The 19288-nt window shown below is 36.2% G+C and overlaps 1 protein-coding gene across 1 annotated transcript in view; it reads left to right on the top strand.

Annotated features, from left to right (window-relative positions):
- The window catches only part of LOC102963491 (transmembrane protein 183A-like), a 120245-nt gene extending 101261 nt beyond the window's left edge, over positions 1-18984 (top strand). The window contains 3 exon segments of the mRNA XM_015539368.2: positions 18160-18207; positions 18210-18275; positions 18277-18984. Of these exon segments, the coding sequence (XP_015394854.2) occupies positions 18160-18207; positions 18210-18275; positions 18277-18984 (822 nt within the window).
- Positions 18985-19288: the final 304 nt, after the last annotated feature.

The raw sequence follows: 19288 nt of genomic DNA, 5'->3' as shown, positions 1-19288 counted from the left end.
TTGCTCTCTGGATGACGTTCAAGTAATAGAAAAAAAGTGTAAAAAGGAAGCCAAATGCATGTAAGGTTTCTTCAGAGCAAGAGAAGTTATCTCTAAACATAAATAGCAGACACTTTGTCAAGAAATTTTTCTACAGTATGAACTATCAGGATACACACTATGTGAATGTGGAAGAATTCATCATTGTAGAGCACTCATACTGGGTTACACTTGGCTTTATCTCATGTAATCCTATGTATATCAACCCAAGGAGGTGTGCACATTTTTACAGATGAAGAGAGAAGTCATTTCTATAACCCTTGAAGTCAGTTCTGTAGGACCCCATCCCTACTCTCTACTTCTTGCTGATAAGGAAAACAAAAGTTTCTAGTATTTTTAAAGAGGGGGCAGAGAAAGAGAAATTAAAGGCAGAGGAAATTCATTAATTTTGCCTGGTTAGCTTAATTTTGTCACTATGTTTTACAAAACAAGGCAGGTATTCCGATGGTCACATAACCAGGGAATTCTATTTTTTTTAGCAAGATATTACAAGTATTTGTTAGAGTCATCCTCCAAATCTCAAAACATCCCCTCCATTTTATTACAATCTATTGGGTATAATTTTCCCTTTTACAATCACATTTATTTTTATGCTATTGAACACCAATCCATCACAAATGTGAGCAGTTTTAAAGATCACACCCAACTTGAGTAAAAGACTGCACATTAAGACAGAGAGGAAATGCAAAACATGGACAAGGACCCTTCCAAACATAAAATCTAAATGTTGATCCTGGTAAAACTAGTAAATATATAAGCATTTAAGTCTCCTACATGAAGCACAATACAAAGGTAAATCAATATGTATTGTTTTGCGGGTAAGGCCCAAGGGTCTAGATGGATGATACGCCTGAAGCTGGTTGAAGACAATGGCCACTGGATTCTGCAACACAACACTGCATACACAGAGGAGGATTTTTTATTACATTTACAGGATGAAGCACTTTTGGTGAATTTTGTTTCACAGATGGTGCATCATGTAATTACAAGTAGGCTAATATTTTTGTTTTCTTTGGAAACTGAGTTTGAAATTGTGGTCCAGAGGAACTTATCACGGATTTCACATATAACTTCTAAAGCATTTTATAATAATGAACTATTTCATTCACTTATCCTTTTAATGAACAGATATTTATTGTATGTATAGTGCTTACTAGGCATTGGGTGGAGAACAGAGCATGGAATTGATACATTTTGATACTGGACCTCAGAGATCAGAGTAAAACACAAGGACACAAAATTCCAGAACAGTTTTACAAAGTGGTCCTTTAAAGCACTAATCCTGCAAAATACTCCCTATTCCCTAAAGGGCTGTGTGGCTAAACTCATTTAAGTAATACTACATTGATATCTCATTAGAGGTAAATTCATAGTGCACACTAATGTAGCAAAGGCTGAGAAATTCCACAGGAAAAATCCTTTTAGCTTTGTCAACCTCGAAACAGTTTTTTAAGTTTTCTTTATTTTGAGAGAGAGAGAGAGAGAAGAGAAGGGAGAGAGAGGGGAGAGAGGGGGAGGGGAGGAGAGGTGGAGAGAGGTGGAGAGAGGGAGGGAGGGAGGGAGGGAGGGAGGGAGGGAGAGAGAGAGAGAGAGAGAGAGAGAGAGAGAGAGAGAGATATAGAAGACCAAGCAGGCTCCCTGCTGTCAGCACAGAACCCAATGTGGGACTTGAACTCAAACCAAGAGGAGTATGACCTTACTCGAAATAAACAGTCACATGCTTAACCAAATGAGGCACCCAGCACCCCTCAAAACATTTTTTTTCAAACGTGGTCACATCCTGTTGCATGGAACATTCTAGGAAAGATGCCAGGCAGCTCAGAGTTAGGCCTATTTGGGAATACTGCTTTAGGTAAAAAATATAAGAACAAACAAGCAGATGTCCCACTCTGGAATAGTTAAAAGAACAGAAAAAAAAATTAACAGCAAAATATTCTAATTAGGTCATATCTCTGCCACTGAGAGACCAAACATATTTGGAATAAAACTAACTTGGTAGAGGACCTTGCTATGTATGCTCTGAAACTATAGAAACTCTCTGGCTCTTCCCTTGCTCCTACCCAGGAAGGGTTCCAGGCAAGTACTAGGCAGGGGCTGGGGACACAGTAATAGCTCCCTACATACAGGGAGCTGTGAGCTAGTTCACCTTCACAACTGAAGGATAATTAGACCTAGTATAGAATTCTAGATACAAAGTAGTTTCCATCAGAAATGTGTTCCTACCATGGGCCGCCTGGGTGTCTCAGAGGGTTGGGCGTCCAACTTTGGCTCAGGTCGTGATCTCCCGGTCCCTGGGTTTGAGCCCCGCGTGGGGCTCTGTGTTGTCAGTTCGGAGCCTGGAGCCTGCTTTGGATTCTGTGTCTCCCTCTCTCTCTGCCCCTCCCCCACTCACGGTCTGTCTCTATCAAAAAATGAATAAACGTTAAAAAAAAAAACAAAGAGAGAGAGAAAAGAAATGTGTTCCTATGTTGTCTTCTAGCATCTGCTGGTGAGGAGAAGAATCATGGAACAGATTTTTTTTTTTTTTTTTTTTTGGTAATTATTTGTTTTACTCTCTGGAAATGTAGAGTTTTGTTTTCTTTTTCCCTATGATTGATTACATCTTTTTTACTCCGTGTATTTTTTGTTTTAACCTTTTTTACCCTGATTAAGCACGCCAGAAGTTTTAATTACTGTCTTAAAAGAAATGACTTGGACCATCCCAAAAGCTAATAAACAGGTAGAGATCCTCAGCCTCATTAATAATCATAGAAATGCAAATTAATTTAATAATGAGGTACTATTGTACAGCAATTAGACTCACAAATCTGGGCAATGCCAAATACAGACTAGAATGATGAGGCAGAAAACCTCAAACACTGATGGGAGCTCAGGCTGGGGTGGCCCTTCTGGTGACCAAAGTGTTACTAATTATGCAACCATGCCATACAGGTACCTATGCTATGATCAAGCAATCTAGTTCTGGATGTATAACCCCACACACACCCCTTTAATAAATAGTTGAGAGAGAAAGACTTCATCTGGTGACATGTTCCTTGCACTGATATTTTTAGAGGTGGAGAAGTAAATGTAACTGGGAGAAATAAACTGATAAAATGTGAACACACATTCAAAAGAATATACACAAAAATACACATTAAGTAGAATGTTCCCACAGTTGTTGGGGTAAAAGAATCAGAGAGTGAGCAAAGGAGAATGCATTACAACCTAAAATTTCCACATTTTTGTAAATGGCTTCCTCTCATCATTCTCTCTCTCTGTCACAGAGCCTAATGTCACAGAATTCTGCAATTATCTTCACCATTTTTTCTTCTTGGTTATTTGAGCTTACTCTCTTATGTTTTCTAACTTCATCTGACAAAAAGCTCAATTCATTTATTTTCAGTATTTGTTTTTTTCATAAAGGTTTTCAAAGCTCACTTCCCCTCCAACTCTCCCTCATTGCTTATGTTGAGACCATCTGGCTTCTAATTCTAGAATACTATTAAACATTTTACTTATTATGCATCGAAAATAGGCAGAGTTGTAAGCTTTGCTGGATCTTTATGCAAAAGAATATCTGAATAGCAGAAAAGACAAAAATGAAAGGTGAATTATTAGGCTGGACTATCAAGAAGAGAACTTCTCCCAGAATGCACTGAGAATTTAATGATGAAAGTAGGAGATACAATTTAATAGGTAAGAATCCAGAAACTCCATTTTTTCAGAGAATTTGAGGGAAAAAAATTTTTTGCATCCTGAACCCTCATGCACAAGTGGTGGGAGTAGAAACCTGTGGTGGCCAATCTGAGGCATAAAACATGGAAATAATTTTGAAACTGTATTTAGATGTAATCAATGACCTAGTATGTCAGCCTCTACAACGACTCCAAGTGATTCCCCTTCCGGGTATTTACACTCTTGTATAATTGCCATCCACATTGTACCAGGTAAGGTGATCAACTTCCTAGATGTGCTTGGGACTCATTTTTAAAACCTGCAAGTCACATTTTAAACCTGAGAAATTCCTAAGGCCAAGGCAAGCCAGGACAGTTGGTTAACCTGGTACCGTGGTTGGTCTAAATGACCAATAGCATGTAGCAGAAGTAATGGTAGAGCACTTCTGAGATTAGTTTACAAAAGATTGTGGCCTCCATCTTGGACATTCTCTCATGGCTCACAAAGCAACGACTTACTCTGGGGGAACATAGCTGCCACTGTAAGTGGCCCTGTGGGGAGGACTATGAGGCAAGAAATTGAAGTCTCTGGACATGTGAGTGAGATTGGAAATTAATCTTTCCTCAATTATGCTTTAAGACAGCTGTAGCCCAGCCCATAGCAGAACGTCAAGCTTACAGAGATCCTGAACCAAACTACCCAGCTAATCTGCTATGAGATTCAGTTCCCACAGACACTATCAGATTAAAAGTTTGTTGTTTTAAACTACTAAACATTTGTTATACACCAGCAGTACATAAATAATGTGCCAGGAAATCAACTTTTAAGCATATATCCTAGAGACACTATTGAATAGGTAGGTCGGTAGGTAGGTATGTTCACTGAAGCACTGTTCATGGTGTAAATAGATGGAAGGGGTATATAGATTTTCTTCAGTATTAGAACAAATTAAGTAAAATATAGTAAATGCAAATAATGTAATACCATGAAACACTAGAAAAAATGAATTAGACTGTATGGGCAGAACCTCAAAAACAGTAAGTTGTGCAAAACAGTCACATAAATTATCATTCATAACATGATTTAAATTTTTTTTAACATTTATTTATTTTGGAGAGAGCAAGTGTGCACACAAGTCGGGGAGGGGCAGAGAGAGGGAGACAGAGGATCCAAAGCAGGCTCAGTTACGTCAGCACAGAGCCGATGCAGGGCTCGAACTCAGGAACCATGAGATCATGACCTGAGCTGATATCGAGTCAGCCGCTTAGCCGACTGAGCCACCCAGGCACCCCAATAACATGCTCTTTAATGAGATATCAAAAAGACAGAAAACTCTTAAATTTTAAAAACATTATGTTTACTTTTCATTTTATAAATACTCAGATACACAAAAAATAAAAGTCCTGGCTATGGGAGAGGAGAATCTATTTTCAAGTAAATGTATTCTCAACTAAAATTGAGAAGTGAAATATGGGCTCTGTAAAGACCCTTGCCAATACTATCCCATGAACTAAAAAGGGCATTTAAACTCCATTCTACATAACTGGGGTCCAAAAATATTTCCACAAAATAAATAAAAATGGAAACCAATGTTACAACCTCACGACGTTACAACCACACTTACAAACATAAACGCAAAAAAAAAAAAAAAACTGTAAACAAAAAATGAGAATTGAATCTAGCTAGGTATTAACTTTTTTACTATAATGCATTAAAGAAAGGTTTATCCCAAGAATGGATACAACTCAACCTTAAGAAATAGACTATGATTTACAACATTAAGAGATTAAGAATATATATAGGGTAATCAAATTTGATGAACAGGCATCTGATAAAAATAAACAATTTAATACATATGCTTCAATTAGTCTATCTAATAAAGCTTCATATATATATGAAACTTCCTCTGTTTTATAAAGGGTATTTTCTAAAAATCTGTAAGAAACAATAAGCTTAATTGTGATATACTGTATTTTAAAACTTGTACACTGAAACTTGGTTTCTAATGATTTGATACCTTAGAGCTATTTCCATTAAATTCAGGAATGTGACAAAGACATTTAGTCTCATTGATACCCTTCAATGATATAGGTTGAGATTCTAATTAATACAATAAAACTAAGGTAAGGCAATACTGCATAAAGTTTTGAAAGGAAAAGATAACACTGTCACTATTTTCATGCAGTAATTGATCCAGAAAATCCAAAAAAATTAAATGCTCCTAGTACTAAAAGTGAAACATGTAGTTCTTCCAAATACAATGTCCAGTTTGAAAGTACAGTAAGAAAATGTTTTTCTTATCATCAGAAAAATTCAATTATAATAACAACACCAAAGATGGTAAGGAATAAAATGTGAAAAACCTATATTAATAAATTTTATCTATTTTTACTGAAGGATAACAGATGTAAAAGAAGAAATTTATACCAGGTTCTTAATTAGAAAGACCTAATGTAACAGCTCTCTCCAAATTAGTCTATGTAATCACTGTATTACTGCCAAAATTGGAATGAGAGGTCTCATAAAAGAAATGTCATGGACTGCATTGAAAGTTCATTTGAAAGGAACAAAACGGTATAAGGATAGCCAGGAAAAATTCGAAGAAATTCTTACAGTAAGGGTCTTCCCTTAGAAGTTTCTAGCACAGTATCAACTAGAGTAATAAAAACAATATAGTTCTAAGGCAGGAATAGGCAAATAAAGCCAAAGTACAGAATAAGGTATCTAAGTAGACCCATGCAAGATAAACTCTTAGTTTTTAATAAAGCCAATTACAAATTGATAGGAAAAAGAGCCTACTCAAATGGTTAGAACAATTAGCAACCTACTTGGAAAAAAATAATGTCATCCGTAGACTTGACCTCATTCACCAGACACTAGATAATTTAAATGGCTAAGAATAAAATAACCCAAAGTTATAAAAATATGTTTATAACTTCGTGTGGTGAAGGACTTCTTAGAGATACAAAAACCGGATACTATAAAGGAAGAAAAAGATATTGGTTCATTTTACATACAGTTTTTGAACTTTCTAGCAGGTATCATGAGAATGACTGAGGGCTTGAAAGTTGACTTTGGAATCAGAGCTCCGAAAGAGTTCTACCAGTTGATTACATGGCCCAAGTAAGGCATGTAATACCTCCAGGCTTCAGTTTTTTGATCTGTACAATGAAGAGAATAATAGCACCTTCCTCACAGGACTGTTGTGAGCAATAGAATAGTGAATATATAAAGCACTTAAGACAGACTTTGGCTTATAGTAAATATTACATAGCGGTTTGTTACTATTAAAGACAAAAATTAAAAATATATATTTGCATTTAACATATAGGATCAAGTTACAAAATACATAAAAAACCCTTTCAAGTCATTACAAATAATTCCTAATATAGGTTAAAAACATGAACAGTTCAAAGAGCAAGGTATGCGACCATACACATACACTGAAAATATACGAAATGTAAACATTTTCAAAATGGCAATGAAAACGGTTTATGTTTTTGAATGTTGCCAAAGATATGGAGAAATGTCAGTAGGACTATAAGTTGATGAAACCTTTTGAAAAGAAACTTCATCCATGTGTAAAATGCAAATGGTCTTCCATTATTAATAACAATGTCATGTGTAGGAAGACAGCTCGTAGAAATATGTCCACATATGTGCAAAGACTTAAAGGTGTTTTCCACAGCATCCCTGTATGACAGAGAAATATTTTAAAAGCCGTAAGCATCCACTCCATGGAGGCAATTTGATAAACACCTTTCATTCATTCTACGAAAATGAAGCAACTCTTAGAAATGAATGAGACTGTCCTATACAAACTGAGATAGAGAAATAAAGCCATCAAAATCTATTAAAAGAGGTATGTTTCATGTTAGTGTACTCATCTCTATAAATAATATTTACATATTATGTCAATGAATAGAAAGTTAACTGGCTCTCTGTCACCCCAAAGTTGCCACTACTTGTTGCTGGAAATTGGAGGAGGAGTGTGAGGAAAAAGGGCTGTTTCATATGAGTGGAAGGGGTAGAGATTAAAGTAAAATAAGAAGAAATAAAGAGAAAACACAAATAGCAGTACATGATTTCTTCTCCGAATGGGCAATAAAACAAGTCATAAAAACATATTTATGCAAGCATCTATCTACATTGAGATCTATACCTATCAATTTAGGATTAGTATGAGGATCAAATAAAATAATACGCATATAGTGTTAAAATTTTTGGCACATGGTAAACTCTCTAAAATGTTTACATGTGTTGTATATGTGTGTGTTTACACATATACACATATATGTGTACACATAATACACATATGTATACACATATGTACACATAAATATTTACATGTGTATACATGTGTGTGTGTGTATATATGTACACATATACACATATATTCATTTTATTGTGAAGGATAAATGCAATAAATGCTATTGACTAAGAACTGACATTTTTCTCTTGGGCCTCAGAGCACTTAACACCATGTGACATCATCTTTGCTCGTAAGCTTACCTCTATATATGGTCTGTTTCTCTTCAATGAAATAAAGTTCAACACCTGCTGGGAGTTTTGTCCCATTCTATTTGGAAGAGAATCTAGCACACAGTATGAACTCAGTATATGTTTGTCAAATTATAATTTCTTTCTGCTGGTGCTTATCTCTTGTACTGATTAAAGTATTTCCCACTATAGTAAATGCTTGAGTGGTAATCCCTAACCACTTCCAGCAAATATTTCAAAATAGGGATGTGAGTTCTATGCTTTCACTGATCTGTCGACTTGCTAAGAACAACATTTGACCACACTTACCAGATATCAACAAGCTTCATGAGCTATTTTGCTGAAACAATAAATGAATGTTCTGAACAGAGGTAGACTTTTTTTTTCCTGTGAAATGTCTATCCAAATGGGAATTAGTAAAATGAAATTTGGTCCCCAGAATCCCAGAGCAGCATCCATGCTTGCCAAATACAGGAACTCATCAGCGAGGAAAAAAATGTTTGTCTTCAACTTTCCAATATAAGCTATCTACAGCGAACAGAGGAAATATGAAAATAGCAACTGGCAGTGTTTGTTTAAATTAATGCCAGGTTTTGCTTTTCTCTTGAAACAAATTCAGTTGCTAAGGTAAGCTTCGTGTAAGGAAGGGCAAATGTCTGTTAAGCCAAAGGCTTCTGAAGTTTAATTTCCTCTTAAAAAAACAAGTATGAAAATCTATACTGGGGATGAATTCTAGACACCATCATTGGTGGTTTATGTGTCACAGTCTTTTTGGAATCAGCTATGGAAAAATTTGCAATTTGTCATTTCCAAGACAGGAAAAATAGCCTGATCTACCCACATGCTATTTGCCCTTTTCTTTGGCACATTTATCTTTTACCCATTACTTGGTAAGAACTCTTTGCATACGAGGCTATTAATACTTTATTACTCATGTTGTAAATACTTTTAAATTTGTGTCGTTTTTTACAGTCTTTATCCATACAGAATGCTTTAATTTTTATGTAGTCAAACCATATAATATTTGTTTTTCTGGTTCTTGGCTGGAGTTTGATGTTGAGAAAGACCATTCCAAACCCAAAATAACTAAGCAAGCTGAATTTCCTTGTATTGATTTTCTGGTTTTGTCATTACAATTAAATGTGTGACAAATCTAGAATTTATTTAGGTGGATAGTATGAGGTAATGATCAAATCTTTTACAAAATGATCTCTGTCAAGAATATTTTAATATGTATTAGGGTGAATCTTTTCCACCCTATTGCTCTTCATTTTTAGACTTCTCCTGGCTATCTTCTATTTTTCTTTCATGTTTATTTTTCCAGATGGGTTTTAAAAACCACTTTTTACAATTATTTATGTGAATATATTTTCATTGCAAACATTTAAAAAAGAATATCTAATAAAATACTATTTTCTCTTACTACTTCCCATATTTCTACTCCTTTCCCCAAGACTAATGATGGATAACACTTCTGAGTGTACGTTTCTAAAATACTATTCATTTAGACATTACGCTTTTGTACACATTTTAACATAAATGAAATCATACATTACTGTTTTTGAGCCGTTTTAACTTCATTTCAGAGACCTCTATGTCAACACATAGTGGTTTTCCTCATTTTAAGACTTATGTTTTTTATCAAGACATACACCTTTATATAAATAAATTATATATTATATATAATATTCAAGTGGATGTGCATTTATATTGTTTCTCTATTTTTCTGCCATGACACACAAGGTTCTTCATAATGGAATCACTATCGAACAAACATCTTTTTGCCCTTCTGCATTTCTTTTAGATTCTTAGAAGTAGGATTGTTGAACCACGGAGTATGAATACTTCATGAACAGCCAAACTGCTTTCCAAAAGGCTTTAGACATCTACTCTGCTATGAGAAATACATGGGAGTGCCTGTTTTGTCCATTCAGTCACCAGTTTGAGTCATTTGCTCACATGGCTTCTATTTTGCATTTCCATGGAGGAGAATCAACAGACTCTTTATTGCTTCAAAGGCCAATAAATTGAGAAAATTGGATGGAAGTAGGTCATTATGATATATAAAAGCAACTAACAGTAAAACAATAGAATACACTCCAAATTACTAGGGGTGAGGTGTACCTTAACAAAAAAGATCATACAACAAAAAAGAAAATAAAGGAAATATTTCAGTATAATAAAAAGAAAAAATACCTTTAGCACCTTCTCCTAAACTCTTCAGAGTAGATCAAAAGATTAAAATTAATTTGGAGGAACCAAAGGTAACTTTATGAAATTTTATGTATATAATGTGTAACATTTATATTATTGTATATAAAATATAATCACATATCCTATGTTATATGTAATAACATTATATATGATTATATATAATGAGAATAAATCTATCAGTCTCTTGCTTGTTGTTGGTAAGGCAGATATTGTTGGCTGTCCACACATCCAGCAATAACCCACCTTTCTTGCTGGGAAATCAAAAGCCAATTTGAGCATCTTTAACATCATGGTATAAACCATGAATCTGAATCAAAGATGATAATCCAATTTCTATTTCTTAGTAATTGATGGGTGTGTGAGATCAGAGGGAATACGCATGGGAGGCTTCTGAACTTAAGTGAGATAATAAATTGTTAATGTTTAATCTACTCTTCACCAGCTCTTCTATGATTTATTTGTAGTTGATGCAAACAGAGACTACAGTATCCTCCAACCACAGACTCATACATGTGGCAATACTTGGAATTAAACAACCTCTCCCCTAATCCATTACTGGATCAAGGCAATTAAAACTGCTACTGCAAATCATGATAAATAACAAAAAAAAAATATTTCATATCAAACAAAACCTATGAGGTCAGAGTGAAGGTCTACATCGAAGAAACAAGATTAAAATCAAAGTAGTGCTCAAGAAGTGTGAAAAAAGAACACGAGATAAACCTCAGAATAGCAGAACAAAGTCAATTACGAATTGAGAAAAAAATAAGTTAATTCCTTTGAATTTTTAATAAAGTAGAAATGATACTTGTTAGCATAATACAAATTATGCAAAACTTTAATTTTTCTGATTATAAAATTTAATCATAATTATGTATTGTTTTCCTTGTTTAAATTTTTTTAATGTTTATGTTAGAGAAAGAGACAGAGTGTGAGTGGGGGAGGGGCAGAGAGAGAAGGAGACACAGAATTTGAAGCAGGCTCCAGGCTCTGAGCTGTCAGCACGGAGCCTGACACGGGGCTCAAACCCACAAACTGTGACATCATGATCTGAGCATAAGTCAGACTCTTAACCAACTGAGCCACCCTTGTTTTCCTTCTTTAGATAGATTACACCTTAAAAATAAATTTTACAAAAAAATACATGGGTGAGCACTATATGTCAATATAGCACACTAAATATACATACATGAATATATGCTATTTGAAAATGTATTTAACAACATGAAAATAAAATTTCTAAATTTCTGGATGACATTTAGTCCTCCAAAATATAGAAAATGCATCATTATCTTTAATGACATAATATGTCAGTTATTTTAATGAAAGATCTGTTTATTTAAAAAATATTCATCAGATACCTATTTGTTACAAGGTATCATCTGCTTAGGTGAATGGAATATAATAGAGAACAGGTACTCATAAGCTGTAAGATTTTTTGGTTGTCATTGAAATATATTAAATTCACAAGGATAGGATTCATTATTCACTATTTTTAAAATCATTTATTTTTTCTGAGACAGCGTGGGCCAATTAAACCTGAAAGATTCATGCTTGCTTTCATTTCATGAAATCATCTTCAATGATAATGTAATTTGTTTCTTCAGAGTGTTCTGTTCCCTCCGTATACAGAGCTTCTCTTTGTTCTTCCAATCTCCTCTTTTCTAATAGCTTTCATTGGATGCTTTTCCTGTCTTCTCTGCTCTTGTTATACACTTCTTGCCATGTTACTGACTTGATTTTCTAATTGTCAGATCTGCTTTCTTTTTTCTTCTAATTTGGTTTTAATATCTGTTATGGCTTTGTTAGTGAAATATACCACTTAATCTTTATCTCTCATAGAATTCATAGGCTTTTAAAATCTTGAGAGTGAGAAACCAGTTGACTGTTTTCTGTTCAAATGAAAAATGTATTTTGTACATATTTTTGAAAAAAAAATGTTGCATAGTTCTGCTATTAGTTATGTTGCTATTTTACCTATCATTTAGTTATGACCTGCTACTTGACCCTCAATAGTATAGTCTTTTGATTCCACCTCTTGTTTATCAGAAAATCATTTTAGTGCTTCTCAACCATAGTATACATTAAAGTCACTTAAGAAAAAGGAAGGGGTGCCTGAGTCCCAGCCTAGCAAATTCCATGTCAGTTTTCAAGGCGAGCCTCAGGTGAGTCTCATGCTCTTCAGCTAAAGCCTAGATATCATTGTTTTTTATTATCTGTTCGTCTCTTTGAGGGTGGTAGAAATAGAGCTGGGCCAAGGAGGAGCTGGAGATGAGAAATAAGCACCGTTGTTTCTTCTTTTCTCTATTCATTGAAAGACCATCACCAGGGCCACTTGCACAGGGTTACAGAGAATCCAATGGCATTTTCTTAGCTGTAGCTATTCATTGCCTTCTAATGTAATTAACTCTCCTTTGACACACTTATTCCTATGCCCTGAGTTAACATATCACCAGTAGGTATCAGTAACACATTTTTAGCGCTAAAAGGAATCTTAACAATAATACATTCTCTATGGAAAAAAATAAGACACCAGAGGATTAAGATAGTTGCCTAGGGAGTATAGAGAAGGTGGGATACGTGAACAAGAAGGGTTATAACATACTAGGTGCACTGTTAGGTGCTTTATCCACATTACATCATCGAGTATAATTCTTGGAGGTAACTGGATGAAAATCATCAGTTGCCTAATCTGTATTCATTCCCTATCTTTCTACATCCTAATAGCATCTAGATTTTTCTTTGAGAAAACATCATTCCCCCAATCCAACTTTCAGGTGCAACATTGATCAAAAATCTCCTTCCATTTGCCAAAGTTAACTTGTTTGGGAATGGGAAGAAAACCAGGTGTAAGCCAAGCAATACACAGCGCTCTACACGTTGTGGCTGGCTCTACACGTTGATTTTTTTTTTTTTTCTTTTTTTTTTTTTTTAGGGCAAGGCTCTGGACTTTTAAGCGGTTGTGGGAGGGAATGCTCTTTCTCTCCCTCTCCTATTAGACATGAATAAGGAGCATGTAACTCCTGTTGCTTCCAACAGCCACACTGTGACCATCAGGAAAATTAGCATAAAGGCATTGCCCAACCACAAAAATAAAGGAGAATACTGGGGAAAAAATAGCCCTGAACGAACTATGCCAGACACTGCCTACATTCAGACTTTTCAGTTAAAATGAGCCAATACATTCTCCTTATTGTTCACATTTTGAGTTTTCTGTCCCTCACAACTGAAAGAACCGTGATTGAATCAGATCTATTACTCCTGCTAGGTCATAAAAGTAATCATCTGAGGCTGGTTTGCACTGCCCAACACCAGCCACATGTGGATATTTAATATTAAGGACAAAAATTAAAAATTCATTTCCTCAGTTGCACTATCCAGATGTCAAGTGCTCAATAGGCATATGTGGCTAGTGACTACCTTATTGGACAGCACAGATATAGAACATTTCCATCATCACAGGAAGGTCTATTGGATAGCACCAGTGAGGGATCAGAACTTAAGTAATTTATCTGTAGTTGCACCTGTTTACTATCTGAACACAGATTTTAGGCATTTAGAGGAGTGGAGATTTTTTTTTTTTTCAGATTCCATTAAATCCCTGTGGTCAATGTTAAGAATCTGTATAACTATCCAATGAAATTGGGCCACTTCCTGGATGTTTACATTCTACCTCTGTAAATATAGCATAAAGGAAGGGCCCATAAGATATTCACCCATGGCCTGAGGTGCCTCATTCATACTATGTAAATCTTTATTTATGCTGATTTTGAGTTTCTAGTACTTGTATCACCAGTATTTGTATTCGTTGTTCTTGCCCAAATTTGTATCAATGGTTAAACCTTTTCCTAACACTTCCATTGTTGCTGCTTTAATTTTCCTCAAGATTCTTCAGGGGTTTCCCTTCCCTTGTGAATCTGCTAAATGTCTGTCTTTGCCTTTCTATTTTCAAATACTTGCACATAGAAAGCTTTCCCCAAGGTATCTGAGCTCTCCTCTTGACAGACACTGTGACATGAATGGAAAAATAGTATGAATTCCTCCATGCATGTCTGAAAATGAATTTGACAAAGCTTATTAATACCAATAGCCTTCTGGCCATTTTTAAATCCAAGCATTCCGTTCATTGGCAGTGAAGCTTATTTCTTTTTGATTTGCTTTTTAATAAATAACCTATTGAGCACTTGAAGTGCTTGCTGGTTATCAAATTTAGAATTAATTGCACTGCATTTCTCTGGGCAGATTAATAAAGCAATATTGAAGAATTCTATTCTAATGGACATTTTGTGGCACTGTTGGAATACTGAACATAAATGAAATAAAGATTTGGTTTCAAGCATGACTAGGTTTACAGTCACATTAACTAATGGATGATATGAGATTTTAATCTTTGATTCTTTAAAAATTCTTATTTTTATTAAAAATGCTATATTCTACTTGCTTTTAAATATTCGATGCAAACACATAAGTTGTTTTCAAAATGCTTTCCAAGTCACCTTATTATGCACATTTTATACATATTCTACCAATTTTTACTCTATGTATTTTTTAAGCTTTTATAGAAGATACAAGATTTTGTATTACAGCAAAGTGCATTGGGCATTGGTATTCAAGCACAGGAAGTAATGTTAATCCTGAGTTTTGCCATGCTCTGTTATTTGGGTATCATTGCTAAGTTGTTTCATTGGTAATGGTGCTTCCATAACAGAGAGCTCAATTAAGGTTAATTAGCAGAACGGGCTTGACACCCATGATTAATAACCTAACTGCTAAGCTAATGCACTGAAGTTCTTGAACCATGCATCTAACACCAGGTGTGATCTTGCTGGAGTAATTGAAGTAATAAAGTGTCTTTTCCATATGCTTAGTCAGCAGAAATAATCTCTCAGTGAACCTTAGTTCTATTTAAGATGGTTTTGTCATTTATTTTTGAATAATGCTTGGCTCCCATTATATTATCACAGTGAAAGGATAAGGATGTATCCAGAATCATGTTGTAAAAGACAGTTGCACATATACATATATATATATAGGGAGCTTCTCTCTACATATACATAGATATACATATATAGAGAGAAGTTCCCTTAAGTTTTTATATTGCTCAATACATGGTCTTCTTTATTCTTGCAGTACATCTTTCTGTAACATAGGGCTCCCAAATTAGAGAGAGCAAACTACATCTGAGAATATAGTTCTTTGGTCACACAACCACGAAGGCAAAATAAGATCCATTCTTGGCAGCTGCAATTGCCCTGAGCATTTATTCCTGTCATAAATATCTTGGTGATTTCACTTACATTCGACACAAATTTCTGATATCTCATTCTACTCTAGGAACATTTTTGTTTTTACCCACCCTGGATCAGAGTAGATTCCTTCACTACCATTAAAAATATTCAAGTATAGGGGAGCCTGGGTGGCTCAGTCGGTTGAGCGACCAACTTTGGCTCAGGTCATGATCTCACGGTTTGTGGGTTTGAGCCCCACATCAGACTCTATGCTGACAGCTCAGAGCCTGGACCCTGCTTCTGATTCTGTGTCTCCCTTTCTCTCTGCCCCTCCCCTACTCATGCTCTGTCTCTGTCTCAGAAATAAACCAAAAAAATTTTAATATTCAAGTATATATACTGATACAGTCATTCTAGTGTAAAGAACACAGCCTGGCAATCTGAAGATCTGAGTCCTAGATTGGTGAACTATGGGCAAACTATCTTTGTAGAATACAGAAAGGAATAACCGTGTCTGTCTTGTTTACTATCGTATGCTCATAAATTAGAATAGTGTCTGGCACACTGAGTGCTCTATAAATAGTTACTGAAGAAATGAATGTCATCACAGGCATAGACTATGCGATCTACTAGGTCTAATAATGGTTTCTATAGTTGCATCCTACTGTGTGCATGACAGTGTTAATCATACTTAATAGACATGCAAATGGCTTCTCTTTTAAATCTTTTTTTGTATCTTTTCTTTAGGGTAAATGAAAGATAATGCAATGTGTACTATGGAATTCTTTAAACAAATGTTTAAAATACATGTAAAAATGCTTATAAATTTAAAAGCATGATGTCAGTTAGTCATTATTAGGCCATCTATCTGGATACATCTTGCCTCGTCATTCCACATTTCCTAGCATTTGGGGACAATGGTGAAAGATGTTTTGCTGAAGAAAAAGATTATATCTAGAGACAACGATATAGAGAAAACAGATGCTTAGTAGGGTAAAAATGCAAATACAATGGCGATAAATTTATTTTGTTGTGATCAAATGAACATGTTTATTCACCAAGTCTGTTCTTACTCACCAACTTTCTAGCTTCAACGTTGAAATGTACATACCACAACCAACACCAGAATGTATCAAAAATATTCAGCGTCTAAGTGACAATTTTAGTAGTAACTTTCCCAACAAGAATATTCCATTAAAAAAAATCTAAGAAACAAAAACAATCAGATTCCTTAGGGCTTACAGCAGGTCTCCTGAAGTTAAACTCCCTGCTTTTGAGGACACTGCACTCTCTCCTGGTCCAGATCTTACATCTGAATCTTGGACTTAAACTTTACCTCCTCAATGGTCTTTCTTTAGTCCCTCACACTACAGGGTATTTCCATTCTGCAAGTGCCTACAGCATGTGATGACAGCACACCCAAGGTTTTTTTGAGAGGAGGCAAAGCTATTTTATTTTTAGAATGCTTTCCTTGTGTCACTTGAAGAACTAGCCTTCTCATCTCCTTAACCTGTTTTATTTCTTTGGCTAAATTATATGCTTCAAAGGCAGAAACCATTATTCATAGTTTTATGTTGTCCCTCACAAGTCATAACAAATTTATTAGGTACCTAATAAATACATGTTGATTCTGAGAATTCAATACAAAAGCACAGAATGTTAGAGCTAAAAGAGATACTTTAGTTATCACCATGCTTCAACGTATTTAAGTTTATTTTGAGAGAGAGAGAGCAAGCAGGCGCGCGCGCGCGCGCGTGTGTGTGTGTGTGTGTGTGTGTGTGTGTGTGTGTGTGTACAAGTGGGGGAGGGGCAGAAAGAGAGGGTGAGAGAATTCCAAGCAGGCTCTGCACTGTCAGCGCAGAGCCTGATGTGGGGCTTGAATGCAAACTGCAAGATCATGACCTGAGCTAAGATCAAGAGTTAAACGCTTGATTGACTGAGCCACCTAGGTGCCCCAATATTTTTTTTTTCTGAAAACCCTGTCACCTCCTTTATTTCTGGAGGAGGGTAAAGGGAAAAGAGAAAATAATCACTTGAGTTTGAGGGGGAGCTTAATGGGAAGCAATAGTAGCAACAATTTTAGGCCTCTAAGGCTCCTCTCTGATCACAAGGGAAGGCTGAAACTTCCTTGTTTGGAGATTTAAGAGTTTAATTTTTCCCTAGAGCAAGATCATCCATTTTTGCTGGGATAAAAGAATAAAGAACAACAAACTCAATAGCACCAAATGGGGTTTAACACAGAAAATGGGGCCAGGTTTCTCCTTTCAAATGCACGTTTTTTACATTAAAATATGTTTATAAATCATAGTTGTTTTTCCTCTCAATTCAATCCTTCTCCTTCCCCTACCAGGAGCCCGGGGAACTGGAAGAGCACGTGCGTTACTGACCAGATATACAATCCGGACGCCCCTTCCAAACCGGAATCTGATTACTAATGGACTGGCCCAGCACAGGGCTGCCCTCAGCGACGAGAAGCAGTAACTATATTCTCAGGGAGAATGGGTACTGAGGATGCCACCAGTCTAAGAGTCGAACGCTGTGCATCCATGAGAGAACCGTCTCCAGAAAAAAAAAAAAAAGAGCAAGAGGCACAAGGAAGACCTGGACGGGGCTGGAGGAGAAGAGTATCCCATGGATAATTTGGCTATTGGTGGCCTCCTATATCCGTCCTGAGGACATTGTGAATTTTTCCCTGATTTGTAAGAATGCCTGGAATGTCACTTGCACTGCTGCCTTTTGGACCAGGTTGTACCGAAGGCACTGCACGCTGGATGCCTCTCTGCCTTTGCGCCTGCGACCAGAGTCCATGGAGAAGCTGCGCTGTCTCTGGGCATGTGTGATCCGATCTCTGTACCATATGTATGAGCCATTTGCTGCTCCAATCTCCAAGAATCCAGCCATTCCAGAAAGCACTCCCAGCACATTAAAGAATTCCAAATGCTTACTTTTCTGGTGCAGAAAGATTGTTGGGAACAGACAGGAACCAATGTGGGAATTCAACTTAAAGTTCAAAAAACAGTCCCCTAGATTAAAGAGCAAGTGTATGGGAGGGTTGCAGCCTCCCATTCAGTACGAAGATGTTCATACCAACCCAGACCAGGAATGCCGCCTACTACAGGTCACTACCCTCAACTTCATCTTTATTCCAATTGTCATGGGAATGATATTTACCCTGTTTACTATCAATGTGAGCACAGACATGCGGCATCATCGCGTGAGACTGGTGTTCCAGGACTCTCCTGTCCGTGGTGGCCGGAAACTGCGCAGGGAACAGGGCGTGCAAATCATCCTGGACCCAGCGCACAGCGTTCGACTCTTTGGTGGTGTCCCAATATTTTTAATGTAATGCCTTTGGGCAGGGCAGGTGGTCTCCAGTTCACCAGATTTCACATCACTTTTGCCTAACCCTGGCCATTTCCACAATGATTTGGTGTCTGAGACACCCACAGCTATCATTCTGATTGACATCTGTAAGGGAGCGTGCTCCAGAAGCCTTCACTCAGTTGCCTGAATTGACAGTGAATTACCTTAATGACAGAGCCAGGCCTAACCTGAAGGCCTTATTTTTAATTTATCTATTTTATTTTTTCAGAACACTTTAATCTCACCACGTTGCCTCAAGTGGTTTTTAACCTTTAGACTCTTTATAT

Source organism: Panthera tigris, chromosome C2 (genome assembly GCF_018350195.1).
Source record: "Panthera tigris isolate Pti1 chromosome C2, P.tigris_Pti1_mat1.1, whole genome shotgun sequence".
NCBI lineage: Eukaryota > Metazoa > Chordata > Mammalia > Carnivora > Felidae > Panthera > Panthera tigris.
The sequence above is the reverse complement of the archived record's forward strand: the minus strand, read 5'-3'. Positions and strand labels throughout refer to the sequence as shown.